Source organism: Poeciliopsis prolifica, unplaced genomic scaffold, assembly GCF_027474105.1.
Source record: "Poeciliopsis prolifica strain line A6 unplaced genomic scaffold, Auburn_PproV2 SCAFFOLD131, whole genome shotgun sequence".
Classification (NCBI taxonomy): Eukaryota; Metazoa; Chordata; class Actinopteri; order Cyprinodontiformes; family Poeciliidae; genus Poeciliopsis; species Poeciliopsis prolifica.
This window is the reverse complement of record NW_026562506.1, coordinates 291,791-311,292: the sequence shown is the minus strand read 5'-3', so window position 1 is coordinate 311,292 and position 19,502 is coordinate 291,791. Positions and strand designations below refer to the sequence as shown.

Here is a 19,502-nt window from a genome sequence, read left to right as displayed (position 1 = left end):
GCGGAGCGCTTAAAAGAGGCTATGAGGGACGGGTCCAGTATGAAGGACCGAGGAACCCAGGTCCGTTCCTCAGGGCCATAACCCTCCCAGTCCACCAGGTACTGTTTACCCCATCCACGAGGATGCACATCCAGAATGCGCCGAACGGTGTAGACCGGGTGACCATCAACAACCCGGGCGGGCGGAGGGGGCTCGGACGGAGGGCACAAAGGACTAGAGACATAGGGTTTGATCTGAGAAACATGAAACACTGGGTGGACACGGAAATGAGAGGGCAACTTAAGGCGGACCGCAGAGGGGCCGAGGACAGCATCAACAATGAACGGACCCAGAAACCTGGGGGACAACTTGCGGGAACAGGATTTTAGAGGGAAGTTCTTAGACGACAACCAAACGCTCTGGCCAGGTGAGAAGGCAGGGGCCGGAATTCTTTTTCTATCTGCCAAACGCTTATTCTGGGCAGATGTTCGTTGAAGGGCGGTCTTAGTCTGGTTCCAAATACGTTGACAATTTTGCATGTACTGCCTGACAGATGGAATGACAATGTCTGGGAAGGACATAGGCAGTAGGGAAGGTTGGAACCCTTGAGATGCCTCGAACGGAGATAACCCGGAGGCAGACGAGATGTGTGTGTTATGGGCATACTCCACCCACGGTAAGTGATCACTCCAAGAGGTGGGATTAGAGGCACAGAGACAGCGCAGGGTGTTTTCCAGTTCCTGGTTTAGCCGTTCACATTGCCCATTGGTTTTAGGATGGAACCCCGAAGACAAACACGGCCGGGCCCCAAGCACAGAACAGAAGTTCCGCCAGAGCTGGGAACTGAACTGAGGCCCCCTGTCAGAGACAATCTGTTTGGGGATACCATGAAGGCGAAAAACGTGGTGAAAGAGAAGTTTAGCTGTCTCGGTGGCGGAACGGAGCTTAGTGAGGGCGATCAGATGACAAGCCTTGGAAAAGCGGTCTATAATGGTGAGGATGACACTCTTTTGTTTGGATGTGGGGAGACCAGTAACAAAATCCAGGGAGATGTGGGACCAGGGGCGACTGGGAATAGACAGAGGTTGTAACAAACCAGAAGGTGGGCGATGAGAGGTCTTGTTCCTAGCACAAGTGGAACAGGCAGACACATATTCAATGACGTCCTTGTTGAGTGCAGGCCACCAAAAGTAGCGACGCAGGAAGCCAATGGTACGGCTTATCCCAGGATGACCTGAGAAGCTGGAGGAATGTGCCCAATGGATGACACGACCTCGGACCGAGGCAGGGACGTACTGCCGGTTGGGGGGGCCACCTCCTGGGTCTGGAACGGCTGTTAGAGCCTCTTGGATGGCTCTTTCCACATCCCAGGTGAGGGACCCAATGGTGCAGGAGGCTGGGAGAATGGATCCAGGGATCCCAGATGGGTCATCTGGAGAATGGAGTCTGGAGAGGGCATCAGGCTTAGTGTTCTTGGACCCCGGGCGATAGGTAATGTTGAGGTTGAAACGGGAGAAGAAGAGGGACCAACGGAACTGGCGTGGGTTCAGGTGTTTGGCGGACTGAAGGTAAGCCAGATTCTTATGGTCCGTCCAAACAATGACTGGGAGCTCAGTACCCTCGAGCCAGTGTCTCCACTCCTCAAGAGCCACTTTGATGGCCAGGAGCTCCTGATCACCAATGTCGTACCTGCTTTCGGTGGGGGTGAACTTCTTAGAGAAGAAGGCACATGGGTGGAGCTTGCCATCTTTGGAAGAGCGCTGGGACAGGATGGCCCCCACACCGGTCTCAGATGCATCCACCTCCTCTGTAAATTGAGCAGAAGGTTCAGGGTGAATGAGAATAGGAGCATCCACAAACCTTCTCTTTAGCTCATCAAAAGCGAGTTGGGCCTCTGGGGTCCAGCTGAAGGGGCGTTTGGTGGAGGTCAGAGTGGTGAGAGAGGTAGCGATAACACTGAAGTCTCTGATGAACCGCCGGTAAAAGTTAGCAAACCCCAGGAAGCGCTGGAGTTGCTTTCTGCAGTTTGGAACTGGCCACTCCTCAACAGCCTGGATCTTGGCCGGGTCCGTCTTCACCTGTCCACCCTCAAACACAAAACCGAGAAAGGTGATGGATGTAACATGGAATTGACACTTCTCAGCCTTGACGAAGAGCTGGTTTTCCAGCAACCTTTGGAGGATTGCTGCCTGACAGATGGATTGCCAGACATGCCGGCAGTGTTCATCCATGCTGTTGGAGAAGATGAGAACGTCGTCAAGGTAGACAAAAACAAACACATTGAGATAGTCCCGAAGGACATCATTAACCAGATTCTGAAAAGTGGTGGGGGCATTGCAAAGGCCAAAGGGCATCACCAGATACTCAAAGTGACCAATGTGGGTTTTGAATGCGGTCTTCCATTCATCACCCTCTCGAATGCGAATGAGATGATACGCATTGTGCAGGTCGAGCTTGGAGAAGATGGAGGCTTGGTGAACCGTTTCAAAAACTGAGGACAACAAAGGGAGAGAATATTTATTCTTAACAGTGATTTGATTAAGCCCTCTATAATCAATACAGGGCCGGAGAGTGTTATCCTTCTTCGATACAAAGAAGAATCCTGCGCCCAGGGGGGAAGAAGAATGACGAATGAGACCAGCCTTAAGTGAGTCATTAATGTACTGCTCCAGCGCCTCCCTCTCTGTCTTAGAGATGTTAAACAACCGGCTGGAGGGAAGAGGGGCTCCCGGAAGGAGGTCGATAGAGCAGTCATAGGGACGATGAGGAGGAAGAGACTGGGCGAGATCCTTACTGAAAACCCGATGGAGGTCATGGTATTCACTAGGAACATTTGGGGTGTCACAGATAGCAGAGCCGGTTTAGCAGATTGCAGGCATTGGTTTAGACAGTAAGGACTCCATGAGTCGATGCGAGCATTGGCCCAGTTAATATGGGGGTTGTGTTTGCGGAGCCAGGGGAACCCAAGAACCAGTGGTGCATCTTTAGTAGGAAACACAAAACATTGAATGAGTTCCCGGTGGTTCCCTGAGACGTGGAGGGAAATAGGGTCAGTTTGATGGGTGATGTTGGCCATGGAACTACCATCTAAGGCAGCCACCCGCAGGGGAGAAGGTAATGCCTGGACTGGGATCTGATATTGCGCAAACTAAGTCAGGGTGTATGAGATTCTGCTCTGAACCAGAGTCTACCAAAGCGTGGAAGGGATAGGAATCCTGCTGGATGGTGAGAATAGCAGGGAGATTTAGCCGGAGGTGATTATCTTCTTTAGAGCTGCCCGCCAGGACCCCCAGACTTACTGGCGGGCCTGGGCGTTTGGGCGAGTCGGGCAGGCTGAGATGAAATGTTGAGGGGAGCCACAGTAAAGACAACTACCTGAGGCTAAACGGCGCTGCTGTTCCTCTGGGGTTGGCCGGGCTCGGCCTAACTGCATGGGTTCAGGTAGGTTATGGATGGGAGAACTGGGTTAGTCTGGGCTGGGAGAAACCCTTCTAAAGGACGACTGATAAGGCCAGGGATTCGAGGATCGGGGTCTAGCTCTAAGTCGATTATCGATCTTGATGGCCAAGCTAATTAATTCGTCCAGGGAGTCAGGTTCGTCTCGGCACGCCAGCTCATCCTTTAATCTTTCGTTTAGGGCATGTTGGAAGGCTCCTTTAAGAGCTGGTTTATTCCAGCCTGCCTCCGTACCGAGGGTGCGAAACTCAACGGCAAAATCTGCCACAGATCTCTTTAGCTCATCAAAAGCGAGTTGGGCCTCTGGGGTCCAGCTGAAGGGGCGTTTCAGCTGGACCCCAGCCTTAAACGCTGGGGTCTTAAATCACAAATTCTTTTAGAGCCAGCTTCCTCCCCAAGCTTGGGACAAAATGTCTGTTTGAAGAGGTCTATGAATTCATCAAAGGCTGTATTGCTGAGACTCTCTTCGTCCTACGATCTCTGCCCACCTAAGCGCTCGATCTCTTAATAATCCCACTATAAAAGAAATCTTGCTGGCATCATCCGGGAATGAACGGGGAGAGCGGCAGAAGGCCAGTGAACATTGCAGCAGGAACCCCTTGCTTTTCCCCAGCTCACCTGAGTACGGCTCTGGAATAGGCATGATGACATCACGGTGCAGTGGAGGAGCAGAGGCAGCAACAGCTGGGGCCGGAGCGGGGTCTGGAGCAGGAGCCGGAGGCGGGTTAGCAGGGGTAACCCTGTCCTGCAAAACCTGGATCTGATTAGCCATTTGGTGTAAGTACTGGAGTAGGGAGTTCTGCTGATGCAGCATGCCATTAATTGCGGTGTCATGCCAACCCAAGAGGATGCCCTGTTCAGACAGAGTGGTCCGTAGTTGTGCTGCAGAGTCCGATTGGCCAGATGGTTCTGTCATAATGTGAGGTTTCCAGGACTCTAAGGCAAGCAACAACTATGGACACTCAAACAGTTTTAACAAATTTATTAAACAGGGAAGTGTGTGGAGGGACGTAGATCTGCGACCGCAGGGAGGGATGAGGTCAGCGGGGAAACTGAAAGAGGAAGCGGTTAAAGAGTGAAGTAATGAAGGGAACGAGGGATAACCTGAAGGGAGCTTACGGTCAGTAGGTAGAGGTAGGCAGAGGGGAGTACTTGGGAGTTCCAGCAGTTGGCGTGGTGTGGTGGTTTCCAGATGGAGAGGTTCCTGCAGGAGCCTGAGGGCGGACAGGCAGCAGCTGTAACAGCTGCTGCACCTTGCACCTGGTGACGTATCCAGGTGCAAGGCCCAGTGGAGCAGCGAGGATCAGATTCTTCAGGTGAGTTTGTCTCAGAGGGTGTTCAGCATGGGTTCGCACAGTAGAAGCGGAACCATCTGGCATCTGAATCTGGGAAGCCGACCTTGCAAATTGGAGGTGATGAGTAACAGCTGGATTTCATCAGCCTGCCTCCCTGTGAAGGAGAAGAAAACCACTCCCCTGCAAAACCCAACAGAATACCTGTTGATGTCTTGTAAATGTTACTGTAGTTCTCTAATATCTATTTCCAACATCATTTGTTGCAAGTAGTAGCACTCAGTAGCCATATCTTTTAAAACTTACTCCCCCACTTAATGTTGTTGATACAGTTTCCCTTCTCATTAATTCCAGCTAGAGGGTTAAAGTTTTATACTGAAGTTGAAGTTCTGCAAAGGGCCAGTTGGGTATTTATTTGAATTTGTTAAATGTCTCTGGGCATTACTTTAAGAAACATTCATCATTTCTTAAGTTATCTTTTTGCTCCTCTTGACACTTAGGAGCAAATTAGAGATGTTAATGAATAACCAGCATACATATTAGAGGAAGGCCTATATCCTGATTATTTTTATCTTCTCTGCAGCTTGTGACAGTGATCACTGGGGCCCCCACTGCAGCAATAGATGTCAATGTAAGAATGGAGCACTATGTAACCCTATCACTGGATCCTGTATCTGCACTCCTGGATACAGAGGCTGGCGCTGTGAGGCCCAATGTGAAAGTGGCTCTTATGGAAATGGGTGTCAATGGACATGTCAATGCCAAAATGGGGCCATCTGTCATCATGTCACTGGAGAATGCAATTGTTCACCAGGATACACAGGAACCTTGTAAGTAAGGTGAAATGGAAAAAATAGGAGAAACATATATATATTTTTGCTTTTATTCACAGTAAACAGAACAATAGTAATTGTGAAACATATTTCTATGTTGAATCATAAAAATATGATTGAGTTTGAACACAATTGAATATAATTTACAATATTTGTATGTCAATCATTGTAACATCAAATTTGTTCAGTTCTACTGTCTATTGTTGAACTTGTCATGTGATTTAGAAACTAAAAATTATTTAGTTTAAATTCCCAAATTTTTACTTTGAAGACGTCTAGAAGTAGTTGGCAGCACGTTTTTTAACAGCTAACCATCATCAATGTTGTTGATGGTTAGCTAGTGGGAGAATATAAATATTGAACAAGAGGGGTCCTAGGTTTGGACTTTGCAATTTTTATTACATTACCAATAATGTGTGAAGTTTGTTTCATTGTTTTCCTAAAGGAATATCTGATTCAGGTCACAGAGCAATTAGCACATCAAATCCTCACTTGCACTGATTTATTTAATTCTTTATAAGTTAGCAGGTGTAACTGACTGCAATTAGCTAGTTTCTTCTCTATGTTTCTGTGAAGCATTGTATCCTTGCACCTTCAGTCAACCGGGTGTGGACAAAACAATAAGGAGATATTTCTCCTGTTTCAGATTGCTTTGTGGCCCTGAACTTTGTGCAAAGATTCAAATTATTTATTTATTTTTTGGGAAGACGTCAGTTTTTCAGAAAGTTTTGCGTGTGGCTGATTGATTCATTCTTTTCATGTGGAGAGGAGAGGTGAGTTGACACAGAGCTGAAATGTATATCCATATCGCAGACATCAGCTGATTTAGTCAAATTCAGTTCAACCATACTGTAAACCAGCTGACCAATTTTTTTGTTTTTATGGCGATTCAGCAACATTTGCCTTCACCTTTACAACTTCAATATCACTGCACGTGTGGTGGGATGATGTATTTACACCATGAAATAAGCATGTCACGATAAAATGTATTTTCCTGTGCAAGTATTTGTTGTTGTTTTTTTACCTGTATTAACACAAATGATAATATATGGCCCAACTCTACTTGGAGCGGGCTGAGTTTTCCTTCTTCAAATCTCCTGAAGTACAAAGGTGAGCGGCCTTTGCTTAGCAGAAATGAGATCAGATTTTTTTTGTAAGTCTCAAAGAACCAGATTGTTTTACAAGGTCGGGGACCTATACTCAGAACTTTTGTACTAAATTTCTAAATCTATTTTCATTGACATATTTCTGTCTTACTGATAACAGGTGCCAGGATGAGTGTCCAGTTGGTACTTTTGGTGCTGGCTGTGCAAAGACCTGTCACTGTATGAACAACAGTAAGTGCGTTCATATCAACGGAACGTGCCTGTGTGATGCCGGACACACAGGAGAAAAATGTGATATCCGCTTGTGTCCTGAAAACCGTTATGGTTTAAGATGCAAAAAGAATTGTCCATGCCACGTCCCAAGAACTCTAAGGTATGTTGTAAATGACTTTAACAAACTTTATTGTGCAAGAACAAACAGATTTAAACAATTAATTTTCTACTTTCCTGAATACTCACTACTACGTTATATGTGTATGAATCAGTATAGAATTTTAATATGTAGGGGAAAAAGCAAGTTTCCAAGTCCAGTATTGTATTTTCCGGACTATAAGTCGCTCTGTAATATAAGTCACACCAGCCATAAAATGCAAAATAAAGAAGAAAAATTACATATATAAGTCGCACTGGAGTATAAGTCGCATTTTTGAGGGAAATTTATTTGATAAAATCCAACACCAAGAACAGACAGGTCTTCTTGAAATGCAATAAAAATAGAATAGAGGCTAACAGTACGATATGCTAACGTTACATGACAACAATAAACTGGGAACGTGCCTGGTATGTTAGCATAACATATTAAGAGTTATTCAAACAACTGTAGCATAAATAACATGCTAACATGTTAAGAAACCGTGAATTATAGTCCGGAAAATACGGTACTTAACTAGTGTGACTGTAATATGTCAGTCACACAAGCACAGGTGGCTGTTCGTTGATGGGTTTGATTTACTAACTGACATGCAAACAGGATCTCTTCTGCACTTACAAAGGTTCTGCAAGTGTTACTTAAGGTAAAGCTTGATCTATTATACTGGGAAGCAAAAACAACAAAACAAAATAAAACAAAAACTTTCTGTAAATGCATGTGTTTCAACTTTGAAGACAATCTTCCAAGAAAGTACCAGGAGATTACTTTTTTAAGTTCAGTCTGCTTAATCAGAAAATAAAGCAGATTGGCTTTATTAATTCTTATGAACAGTCTAATGATGACTGTTTTAATTTTGTTTGTCACAATTTGTCTTTTATGTAGCTTAAAGTTCTACTCCAACACACACAATTGGATTTACCAGACAAGTTAAATCCAAAAAAAATTAAATTTCTGTAAGCTTATTTTTTTTTCTTCTATTTTTTAATAAACTGGACAGTAGTGATTTGATTTGAAACTTTAATATATTCCATTAAATGAAGATTGTAGCAGTTTCAACAAAGTGAAATTATCTTGGATTTTATTTCTCACTATCACAGTCAAAGAATCAAAAGTGAAAGAGGAATGTCTTCATAAATTTGTTACTGGCATGGTGAGTAACAATAGATTGTCGAGAACAGATTCAAGCTGTGTGGTTTGCTGAAAAACACAGTGAACAAGAAAAGTCATACATAGTTGTACCCAAAATATTTAAATAGTGGAGTAAGAAATATTTGTGGGTTTGTTACAGCTCGTTCCACATAAAGGTATGGTGTAGTTTAAAAAAGGCTGTTTTAAAATGAGAAAACTCTTCTATCTGCCCCCTCACCATTTGCACACTGCAGGTCAGCTGTTTTAAAGTCGTTAAGTTGTCTATCTCTTAAAAGGAAGAAAAAAAATATACTTTTTTTAAGGAATATGTAATAAACTATTCAGGAATGGCGTAGAAAAGTCTTAAATTGACTGGCTTGTTGTATGCTGGATGTCCACACAAAGGTTGAGTAATTCAAACAACTAATATCTTTTGAAAAAAAGAAAAGTTAGAATCTTGTGCCCACTAAGCAATTAAAAAAATGACAATTTGATATTTTCAGTCAAAGTCTATGTATTAAATAGAAATCAAGCAGAGAATCCCCATCAACAAGATGACTTATGTAAGGCCTCTCTTCCATTTTTTTAACATTGCTGTTACTGAATTCTAAATTTGCTAAGAATTGTAAAGTACACCCGAGTTAGTAAAATCATGAAACATTATCAAACCACTCACAAATGCACTTATTACTCGCAGGGTAGCTGGGAGGATGGCACCTACCTCATCATTCATTGGCAGGGAGGGATACGTTGATAATTATTAATTATTTAATTGACATAGACTGCCTGTCAGGTATCTCAATTTGTAAAGCTTACAAATGTTGGTTTTGTCAGTTTAGAAAACAAACTTTTCTGGAAGTTAGATTTTATATTGAAGGAAGTGGGAGAACTTTGAAGTGATAACACCCTATGTTATTTTTCTATATTTTAAGAGCCTGGTGTGTAGGCCATTAACTTCTATTCAGGGGAGACATGTTACTAAAATTAAAAGATTATTTTGTTAGGAGTGTAAAAAATATAGGACTTAACTGTACCATTAACCATTTTTTCTGTGGTAAAACTGTGGAAAGCAGTTCAATTTAATACTCTAACAGTGAAGTAAATTTTTGTGATTATGTCATGTTTTCTTTTCCAATAGATGCCACCCAGTGTCAGGGGAGTGCACATGTCAGGCTGGTTGGTCAGGACTCTTTTGCAATGAGACGTGCACACCAGGATTTTATGGCAAATCTTGCAGTGACTTGTGTCAGTGCCAGAATGGAGCTAACTGCCACAGTGTGACTGGAGAATGTATCTGTGCTCCTGGCTTTATGGTAAATTAATTTGTTGCATGTACATGTATTAATTTAAGTACATCCTGAATTATATGTATGTGTAGACACTGATACATACAAGCGAACTTTACAGTTAAGACTTATGACACTAAAAAATTAAAAAAATAGATCACACAGTAGTCTGTTGAAAATTTTAAATATACTCCTAAAGCATATTAGTTTACATTATAAAGTTAAAATTATTAAGGATTGTGAATAAAGCAGTTTAATTGTTCTAATCTAATCTTTGCTATTTTCACTATGCAGACAAATAAAAACTTTCTTCTAAAATACCACTGCCAAGCCAAACAGTTTATCTGTCCTGACATGTTCTTTCCTGCATTTCACATATCCCTGAGTGAAACATCATATTTATGTTAATTATGGTCAGGAATTTTCTTTCATAGATGAAATTCAAAAGTGCTGTATGACAAAAAAATACTGGGAGTATATCAAGACAAAGAGAAAAAAAGGGAAAAATGTATGATCTGTGTATGTAAAAAGAAACCTTAGTGGCACAATACCTGCACTTCTATAAAGTTGCGCAAATAAAAATTATGAATATAAATTCCCTTAATGGAAACACGCCAATAAAAAAACCTCTCATGTTTTCTCGTAAAAGGGTTTTGTGTTTAGCAGGGGGTGTGAAGTTCTGGTTTTCTGTGTATTAAATCATTAGTCCTTTGTAAATTCCACTTGCTACCAGTGTCAGATTTATTTCTGTTACTCACCTGTGTTGCCTGGATATTTGTTTTCTCATTAAACCATCATTTACTCTTCATACCTGAGTTCACCGCATCTACCTCACCACCTCATAACCGCACTTCATGACAGGAGGGATGTTGGCTTACTTTGGGGAGACAGGATAAGCAATCACTCTACTTTAATATAAATACATCAATAAACATTTATGTAACATTTCAGATAAAATGAACATGTTTATTAATACAAAATAAACAATAAGGATAAACATAGAATATGTTGAGTAATTATGTTCACATTTGCATAAACAGCTTATATGTTGCAGAAATATTAGAATCCAATATTTCTAATCTCTGAAGTCTATTTCTTTAAATGCAAGATGAAGCTACACAGCAATAATAATATCACTCAAGTTAAAGAAAAAAGTACACTGCATCTATGTGCTCACCCATAGCAATTGATAATCAATAGGATTATAAGTGTGATTGAATGGAAATGACTTCTTTGGAAAGTGCTTTGTGATATTTGATGTGACTTGATGCTATATAATTAAACAGAAATAAAATGAATTGGAAAAACAAAGTTTGTCATCATTAGAAGCTAAATTTATCCAGACATATTTATCCAGATGCGATTTGCCAGCTCAAAGAATAATGGATGCCATCCCACAGCAGTGTGTGAGCACTCATAAAGACCAACAGCAATCAACTGTGGCAGTTGGTTGCGGTTTTACCAGTTACGTTATCAGTGTATTTTGTTTCTTCAAGTTCAAACATTCCATCCCATAAACCACATCAAATAGGGGTCATTGGTACAATAAACTGCTAAGCATCAGCAGAGATGTTTTTCATAGGCACAACCCACAGATTAAGTTTCCTTACAAATCTACCACAATCTATAGAGAAGTAAACAGACTTTCCAAAAGAGAACATTTTATGGTGCAGTTACAATAATTTTAAACAGACAAATTTCACACCTTTTTGCACTAAAAAAAATAGAAAAACCACTGGCTGCATTGAACAACCAAACCTTGACAAATTGATCTGTTATTTTAAAAATAACTAAGTAAAATTGGTATTGAGAGTTTTTGCACTCAGAGCCTCTGTTCATCCATTCGATTTTCCAGGGTTCCAAGTGTGCAGTCCCATGCCCAGCTGGGGCATATGGAGTAAACTGTTCTGCAACCTGCAAATGTAAGAATGGAGTGCAGTGCTCCCCTGTTGATGGATCCTGTTCCTGTACACCAGGTGAGGAGAAAGGGACAGAAGAGATAATGGTAATAAGAAAAAGAATGAAAGGTTTATGAAACAATGACCAGTGAATACATGATTCATGCATGGTGTGTTTATTTACCCTGTGATGGATTGATGACCTGTTTATAATGTGTACCCTGCCTTTGCCCATTGACCGATGAGCGTGTTGGATCGCAACACCATCAACACACCATCTATGTTGGATTGCAGCTCAATCCCTTAATTAGTAAATATATTGCAGGACCAAACTTTGCAGGTGAAGTTTGTAATATTTCAACATTTTCATTTTATATTCATTGGAAATCTTATTTTTAAGGTAACTGCAATAAGAAAATAAACATTTAAAAACGGAACGGCAAGGCATTTAAAGTCGGTGGTTAGATGACACAATGATCTCATTTAAATTGTAAGCCCACTTCTTCCCAGATTAGGTCCACCCTCCCATTTCAGTGATGTGCACAATGGCTTATGTTTTTCTGAATCCCAGCAAACTTCCACATATCTGTCCATTTCTAACACTTATTCAAAGTTGGGTTGTGGGGGTAGCAGCCCAAATAAGGAGACTCAGACTTCCCTTTCTCCAGGGGAATCCTAAAGTGTTCCCAGGTCAGCAGAGAAACAGTCTCTCCAGAGTATGGAGAGACTTCCCCTGGATCTCCTCCCAAGTGGGATGTTCCCAGAACACCTTACCAGGCATCCAGGAGGCATCCTAACCATAGATAAGGGTAGGAACATAGATCAGCTGGTAAATTGTGAGCTAGGCTTTTTGACTCAGCTCTTTCTTAACCATGACAGACCAGTACAGCATCCACTTCAGTGCAGACATTGCGTCAATTCGCCTATCAATCTCCTGCAAAATGTTCCCTTAGTCGTGAACAAGAGCCCGCTTGAACAAGAACTCCTCCTATTGGGGCAGGACATCCTACCCAAGCTGGAGAAGGCAGTCTACCCTTTTCTGGCTCAAGACCATGACCTTGCCTTTGGAGGAACGGATCCTCATCCCAGCTGCTTCACATTCGGCTGCGTATCGCTCCAGCGATAACGACCTGATGAAGCCAATAGGAACACATCATCTGTAAAAAATAAAGATGCAATCCTAAGGCATATCTGTGTTCAGGGATCCACCAAAATGAATCCCCTGAACACCTTGCTCCATTTAGAAATTCTGTCCATAAAAACTAATGAACAGAATCAGTGACAAAGGGCAGTCTTGGTTGAATCCAACTCTCAACGGAAACCTGGCTGTCTTATTCCTGGCAATATGGTCCAGGCTCTGACCCATGTCATACAGGGAACTAACAGTTTGCATCAAAGAGCCCAGTACTCCGCAATGCAGGAGCACCTCCCACAGCAGGGGTGTCAAACTCCAGTCCTCGAGGGCCACTGTCTTGCAGTTTTTCGACATGCCACAGATACAAAACACAGGAATGAAATGGCTTAATTACCTCCTCCTTGTGTAGATAAGTTCTCCAGAGCCTTAATGACCTAATTATTCTATTCAGGTGCAGCAGAGGCACATCTAAAAGTTGCAGGACACCGTGCCTCGAGGACTGGATGTTGACACCCCTGTCCTACAGGGTTCCCCGAGAGACACAGTCAAGTGCATTCACCAAGTTCACAAAACACATATAGACCTGTTGGGTGAATTCCAGGTCCCTGCTGAGGGTGTACAGCTGGTCCAGCATTCCATAACTGAAAAAACCCTACACTGTTCTTCCTCAAGCTGAGGTTTGACTATCTGACGGGCCCTCCTTTCCAGAACCCCTGAATAAACCTTACCTTGGACACTTAAGAGAGTTACCCCTCTGTGTTTGGAGGGGGTGGTGGACCTTTTTATAAAAGGGAGACCACCACTCCATTCTGCCAGTCCAGGGCAAATGTCCCTGATATTCATATAATACTGCAGAGCAACGTCAACCAACACAACCTTACAACATCCAGAATTTCAAGAAACTCTGGGCAAATTTAATCCACCCCCAGGGCCTTGCCACCTTGGCTACCTCAACACCAGAGGTTGGTGAGCTCAACCCAAAGTCCCTAAGCTCCACTTCCTAAATGAAAGGCATGCTGGTGGAACTGAGGGGTCTTCGAAGTATTCTGCCTACAGGCTCACAACATCCCGAGTTGAGGTCAGCAGCGCATCATCCCTATTATAAACAATGTTGGTGCTCTACTGCTTTTGCTGGTAATTTGGGCAAAAATCTTTCTTTATGGCCCCTTCAAACTCCTCTTAGGCCTGAGTTTTTGTCTCAGCAACCACCCACATGCCGTTTGCACTGCTGGTACCCATCAGCGGCTTCTGGTGTCCCACAGGACTCCTTTTTCAGCTCAGGTTCAGCAGGCGAACCACTTAGTATAAGACTGAAAATTAAATTATGAAAATGTCAAATGTTTTAGAAATGTTTTATTTTGACTGCTGTTCATGTTAAAGCCTGAAAAAGCTTGTAGAATCTGAACAATCGTTTCTTTTGAGAGCAGCTGAGACCGAAAAAAATTCCCCGTTAGCGTCATACACCATCAGAGCATCAGTCAGGTTTTTTTTTTTTCCCCATGTTTTGGTGCACTTTATTGAACCTATGTTGAGGTGAGACCAACTATGAAATGTAACAGAATTGTAACTGTGTGTGGACAGGTCACTGCGACAGTGTGTGTGCAGAAGGATGGTGGGGGCCAAACTGTTCGCTGCCATGTAATTGTAAGAATGGGACCTCCTGTTCTCCAGACAAAGGAACCTGTGAGTGTGCACCTGGATACAAGGGCATCTCCTGTCAGAAAAGTAAGGACATTATTAGCATGTCTTAACACTACAAGATCATCATAAAACAATGGACAGTTTTTTAGTTGTTTTTTTTTAAACATGTTTTTAAATGTATGATCTGTGTATCTAAAAAGAAACCTTAGTGGCACAATACCTGCACTTCTATAAAGTTGCGCAAATAAAAATTATGAATATAAATTCCCTTAATGGAAACACGCCAATAAAAAAACCTCTCATGTTTTCTCATAGAAGGGTTTTGTGTTTAGCAGGGGGTGTGAAGTTCTGGTTTTCTGTGTATTAAGTCTTTAATACACAGAAAACCCTTTTGAAAACTGCATGAGCAGCTCAACCTTCGTAGGATCAACAAGAAGTGCTGGTGTAAGTATTATTGATTTGATTTCTGACTGTCTGAAAAAAAGAAAATCAATAATAAACTCACCCATCATGAACATCGTTTAGCTACGTATAGCATAACGGCAGTATGCAGTATACTAATTCTACACCTTGAAGCCTGTCTGCTACACAGTCTTACGTTAGCTAAACAGATCAATATGCAATGTGTATCTGATATACATTAAAGATTTTATTTTAGCAGATAAGGCTTTGGATTAAACAGTTACTCGTGTTAGCCACTCTAGCATCAAGTACAGTGTATCAGGCCTGGGCACACTCAAACATTTGCCAACAAACCACAGGAATTCAAAAGTAACCTAGAAAACAATGAATGCCCAACTGTGTGTGTTGTTGGTTATTACGCAATCGCCAGCCCCGCCCTAAACCTCACAACTCCTCTGGGCTGTCTACTGACCAGCTCTCCGTCTAACGGGTCCGGGAAGTTCCTGAAACCTGGGTATTACCCTGCAGAAGGTCTGAGAAGAACAACCAGTCTAAGCTGGTGTCGAGAGACTCGTCTAGCTCTAACTACCTACTATCCAGACCGTCCCTATGCTTTTTATTATTTTGATTTCAGTATTTTATGTTATACAGATTTATAACTCATCAACATAATCACTTTAATACATTTCTTCAATCATTACTCCTTAATACTCATTACTTTTGATTCAGTATTTATTCTTTCAACTTGTGATCCCTTGTTTAACTGATTCATATAATTATTGACAATCAACTTCAGAATTTACTTACTTCATAATCACCAATACTTCAACATAATAAATTTTTCCATAATCAACATTAAATCAGCATGCAAGATTACTTCAGTATCTCAGGCCCATTATGATCTGTTTTCTGCATGAACCTGGACAGATTTCACCTCCTCATACCAGTTTTCACGACAGTGTGTATATACAAGTTAGGGCCAGAAATATTTGGACAGTAACACAATTTTTGTGAGTTGGGCTCTGCATGCCACCGCATTGGATTTGAAATGAAACCTCTACAACAGAATTCAAGTGCAGATTGTAACGTTTAATTTAAGGGGTTGAACAAAAATATGTGATAGAAAATGTAGGAATTGAACAAATTTTTTTACAAACACTCCACATTTTAGGAGTTGAAAAGTAATTGGACATATAATCATAACCCAAACAAAAAAGTTTTTTCTCAATATTTTGTTGCAAATCCTTTGGAGGCAATCACTGCCTTAAGTCTGGAACCCATGGACATCACCAAACGCTGGGTTTCCTCCTTCTTAATGCTTTGCCAGGCCTTTACAGCCGCAGCCTTCAGGTCTTGCTTGTTAGTGGGTCTTTCCGTCTGAAGTCTGGATTTGAGCAAGTGAAATGCATGCTCAATTGGGTTAAGATCTGGTGACTGACTTGGCCATTGCAGAATATTCCACCTTTTTGCTCTCATGAACTCCTGGGTAGCTTTGGCTGTATGCTTGGGGTCATTATCCATCTGTACTGTGAAGCGCCGTCTGATCAACTTTGCAGCATTTGGCTGAATCTGGGCTGACAGTATATCCCGGTACACTTCAGAATTCATCCGGCTACTCTTGTCTGCTGTTATGTCATCAATAAACACAAGTCACCCAGTGCCATTGAAAGCCATGCATGCCCATGCCATCACGTTGCCTCCACCATGTTTTACAGAGGATGTGGTGTGCCTTGGATCATGTGCCGTTCCCTTTCTTCTCCAAACTTTTTTCTTCCCATCATTCTGGTACAGGTTGATCTTTGTCTCATCTGTCCATAGAATACTTTTCCAGAACTGGGCTGGCTTCTTGAGGTGTTTTTGGGCAAATTTAACTCTGGCCTGTCTATTTTTGGAATTGATGAATGGTTTGCATCTACATGTGAACCCTTTGTATTTGCTTTCATGGAGTCTTCTCTTTACTGTTGACTTAGAGACAGATACACCTACTTCCCTGAGAGTGTTCTGGACCTCAGTTGATGTTGTGAACGGGTCCTTCTTCACCAAAGGAAGTATGCGGCGATCATCCACCACTGTTGTCTTCCGTGGACGCCCAGGCCTTTTTGAGTTCCCAAGCTCACCAGTCAATTCCTTTTTCCACAAATGTACCAGACTGTTGATTTTGCTACTCCAAGCATGTCTGCTATCTCTGTGATGGATTTTTTCTATTTTTCAGCCTCAGGATGTTCTGCTTCACCTCAATTGAGAGCTCCTTTGACCGCATGTTGTCTGGTCACAGCAACAGCTTCCAAATGCAAACCACACCCTGGAAACAACCCCAGACCTTTTAACTACTTACTTGATTACAGGTTAACGAGGGAAAGGCCTTTTGAGTTACTTGCAGCCTTTGGAGTCCATTGTCCAATTACTTTTGGTCCCTTGAAAAAGAGGAGGCTCTGCATTACAGAGCTATGATTCCTAAACCCTTTCTCCGATTTGGATGTGGAAACTCTCATATTGCAGCTGGGAGTGTGTACTTTCAGCCCATATTATATATAAATTGTATTTCTGAACATATTTTTGTCAACAGCTAAAATAACAAAACCTGTGTCACTGTCCAAATATTTCTGGCCCTAACTCACAGATAGATAATAAAAAAACATTAAACTGATGAAATTCAATAACCATTGTTTTGAAATCATATTGTATGCTGGAAATATTTCTCCTTAAATGTACTACATCCACCGGGCAGTGCAGAAAGAGCAGGCTCTAAAATTGATAGTAACCACACAGGCACACCTTCTAGAAGAGAACAAACACACTCCACAGGAGGCTCCCACTGCCCAGTATAATATTGTCATTATTGACTGGAACAGTTACCAGACAATGGTACTTGTCTGGTAAGAGAGAGCAGAAAAGAATTTTCAAGTGAGCTGAGATGTTTGCGAGTGGAAAGATGATCTGTAGAGAGAAGCTTTGTGCGTGAGTAGAAAACAAATCTTATTTCAGAAGACCACTGTGAACAAAGATTTGAGAAAGCACACAGAATATTTGAAAGAGAGCAAGTTTTGAGTGTAAGTATTACAAGTTTGGAGAACAAAGAAATTAAACCCTGCCTTCAAACTGAAAAGCTTTTGCTCACTGCTTATGGCAGTAAAATTCCCCCATAGGCACCTGGTCACACTTGTCATGTTGGATTTGAGTTTTTTCACCCACATGCAGGCTTCAAACAACAAGCCATGAGAATTAAAGTTCAAAAGATTTATTTTACAGATGTTTTGTAAGGATGGTGAGTCCGGGTTGTCCTCTGAGCTGGAAAACAGAGGGTCGGCTCGGTGCTGCTCGGAGAGGGTAGAGGTTTAGAGAGGAGAGGACGGCGGGATCGTGGCAGAGGAGGGAGCGAGAAGGCTTACAGTTCGTCGGGGAAGGAGAGTTGCTGAGGGAGGTGGAAGGAATTGTTGGTGTGGAGGTCCGGCAAGGTTTTAGGTGCCGAGGCAGCAGGCAGATGTTTCCGGTCAATCTGTGGTCAGCTTGGCAGTAGGACAGGTGCAGTTCCTGGCAGAATCCCAACGAGACGTCATCAATCTGTGGGAGAACACACACAGCTTATTTAGATCTTCTGTGGACCTGAGACTTAACAAGACATTAGATTTGACTCTGACCAACAAGTGGGACCATCGAGCGATGACTGGTTGCGCCACCGCTCCTTAAGAATCCTGCCGCCCATTGTAGGAGATCTGCTTCAGGTGCGCTTCAGATGCGCTCCCATGAAGATCGTCTATTGCAAGAACACTCACACCAACTAAAATCCTAACAACACTGTGTGTCAGCTCGCTTTTTCTCTCCCCACAGAAAGAATGAACTGTTCAGCCACAGCAAAAAAAGCTTTCTGAAACACCAACGTCGTCCCGAAAAATAAATACCTCGAAGCTTAGTGCATGGCTCAGTGCCACAAGACATTTGAAACAGGTGAAATATTTCCTGATCATATTGTCAACACCCGGTTGACTGGAGATTGTGTGGACAAAAAACATCTGTGTGGAACAGATCAAGCTGAAACTCTGGCAAATGGCAAAGAGCAAAATCTTTTATTTCATCATTTGCAAACGGAGAACACACAGCAGCCACAGCACAGCAGCTGTACCTGCAATGAGTTCTGACTTGGCGCTGCAAGCTCTCACGATATGAAGGACTCTCACACAATATGGTCAGTCCCTGGCTCAGACCCAGGTCCAGTTGAACAGGTTTAATGCACAGTCACTCTTATCAGGGTAGGGAGAGTGCAACATCATCCTCACTGAAGGATCAGTTCATTGCTTAGATGATAAACATCTTCTTTGTTCAAAATAAGGAAGTTTCAAGACTCAGGTTTGCTAATGGAACAATTTTGCATAACAAGAACATTGTCAGATCTTATTCGTGCACTCAGCACGTTCTCTGAGCTTGTGACATTTAATGGAGGAATTTGTTAAACCTTAGGGTTTATTGCATCTCGGTATTATCTAAACTAATCTTATCTCAAATCAAATCAAATCAAATTTTATTTGCATAGCACATTTCAGCAGCAAGGCATTTCAAAGTGCTTTACATCATCTTCAGAACTAAACTAGTTCACCTAATTGCTACGGTTGCCCTGAGGTGGACACCACCTCAGCAAATTCAGAACCACAACATTAACGAAGGACAATTCCAATTTCAAATACAAAATATTAAAGCACTACAACATTAACAAATCGGAAAGGGTATGTCCAAGTTGGAGACCTGACAGATCGCTAATTGGACAATAGGCATGAATATGTATACCCTGAGTCCTACTTACATCACAGTCATCTTGAAAGTGGCAACAGAAAGAATGTGCTGCAAGGACTAGCTTCAACTGTTTTACAGTGAGCCCACTATGGCAAGTCGTTTTAACATAAATTCGGTCTTACTGCCCTTACATTCCAGATATCTCAAATTGTTTTATGACTAGACGTTTTAACAATTTAAGATATCTCTAA

The 19,502-nt window shown here is 42.2% G+C and overlaps 1 protein-coding gene across 1 annotated transcript in view; it reads left to right on the top strand.

The window, feature by feature from the left end:
- Positions 1 to 19,502, top strand: part of megf10 (multiple EGF-like-domains 10) — a 47,017-nt gene that overhangs the window by 5,797 nt on the left and 21,718 nt on the right. Inside the window, exons 6-10 of the mRNA XM_055024873.1 lie at positions 5,311 to 5,557; positions 6,827 to 7,039; positions 9,303 to 9,477; positions 11,306 to 11,426; positions 14,065 to 14,208. Of these exons, the coding sequence (XP_054880848.1) occupies positions 5,311 to 5,557; positions 6,827 to 7,039; positions 9,303 to 9,477; positions 11,306 to 11,426; positions 14,065 to 14,208 (900 nt within the window). The remainder of the gene's footprint in view (positions 1 to 5,310; positions 5,558 to 6,826; positions 7,040 to 9,302; positions 9,478 to 11,305; positions 11,427 to 14,064; positions 14,209 to 19,502) is intronic.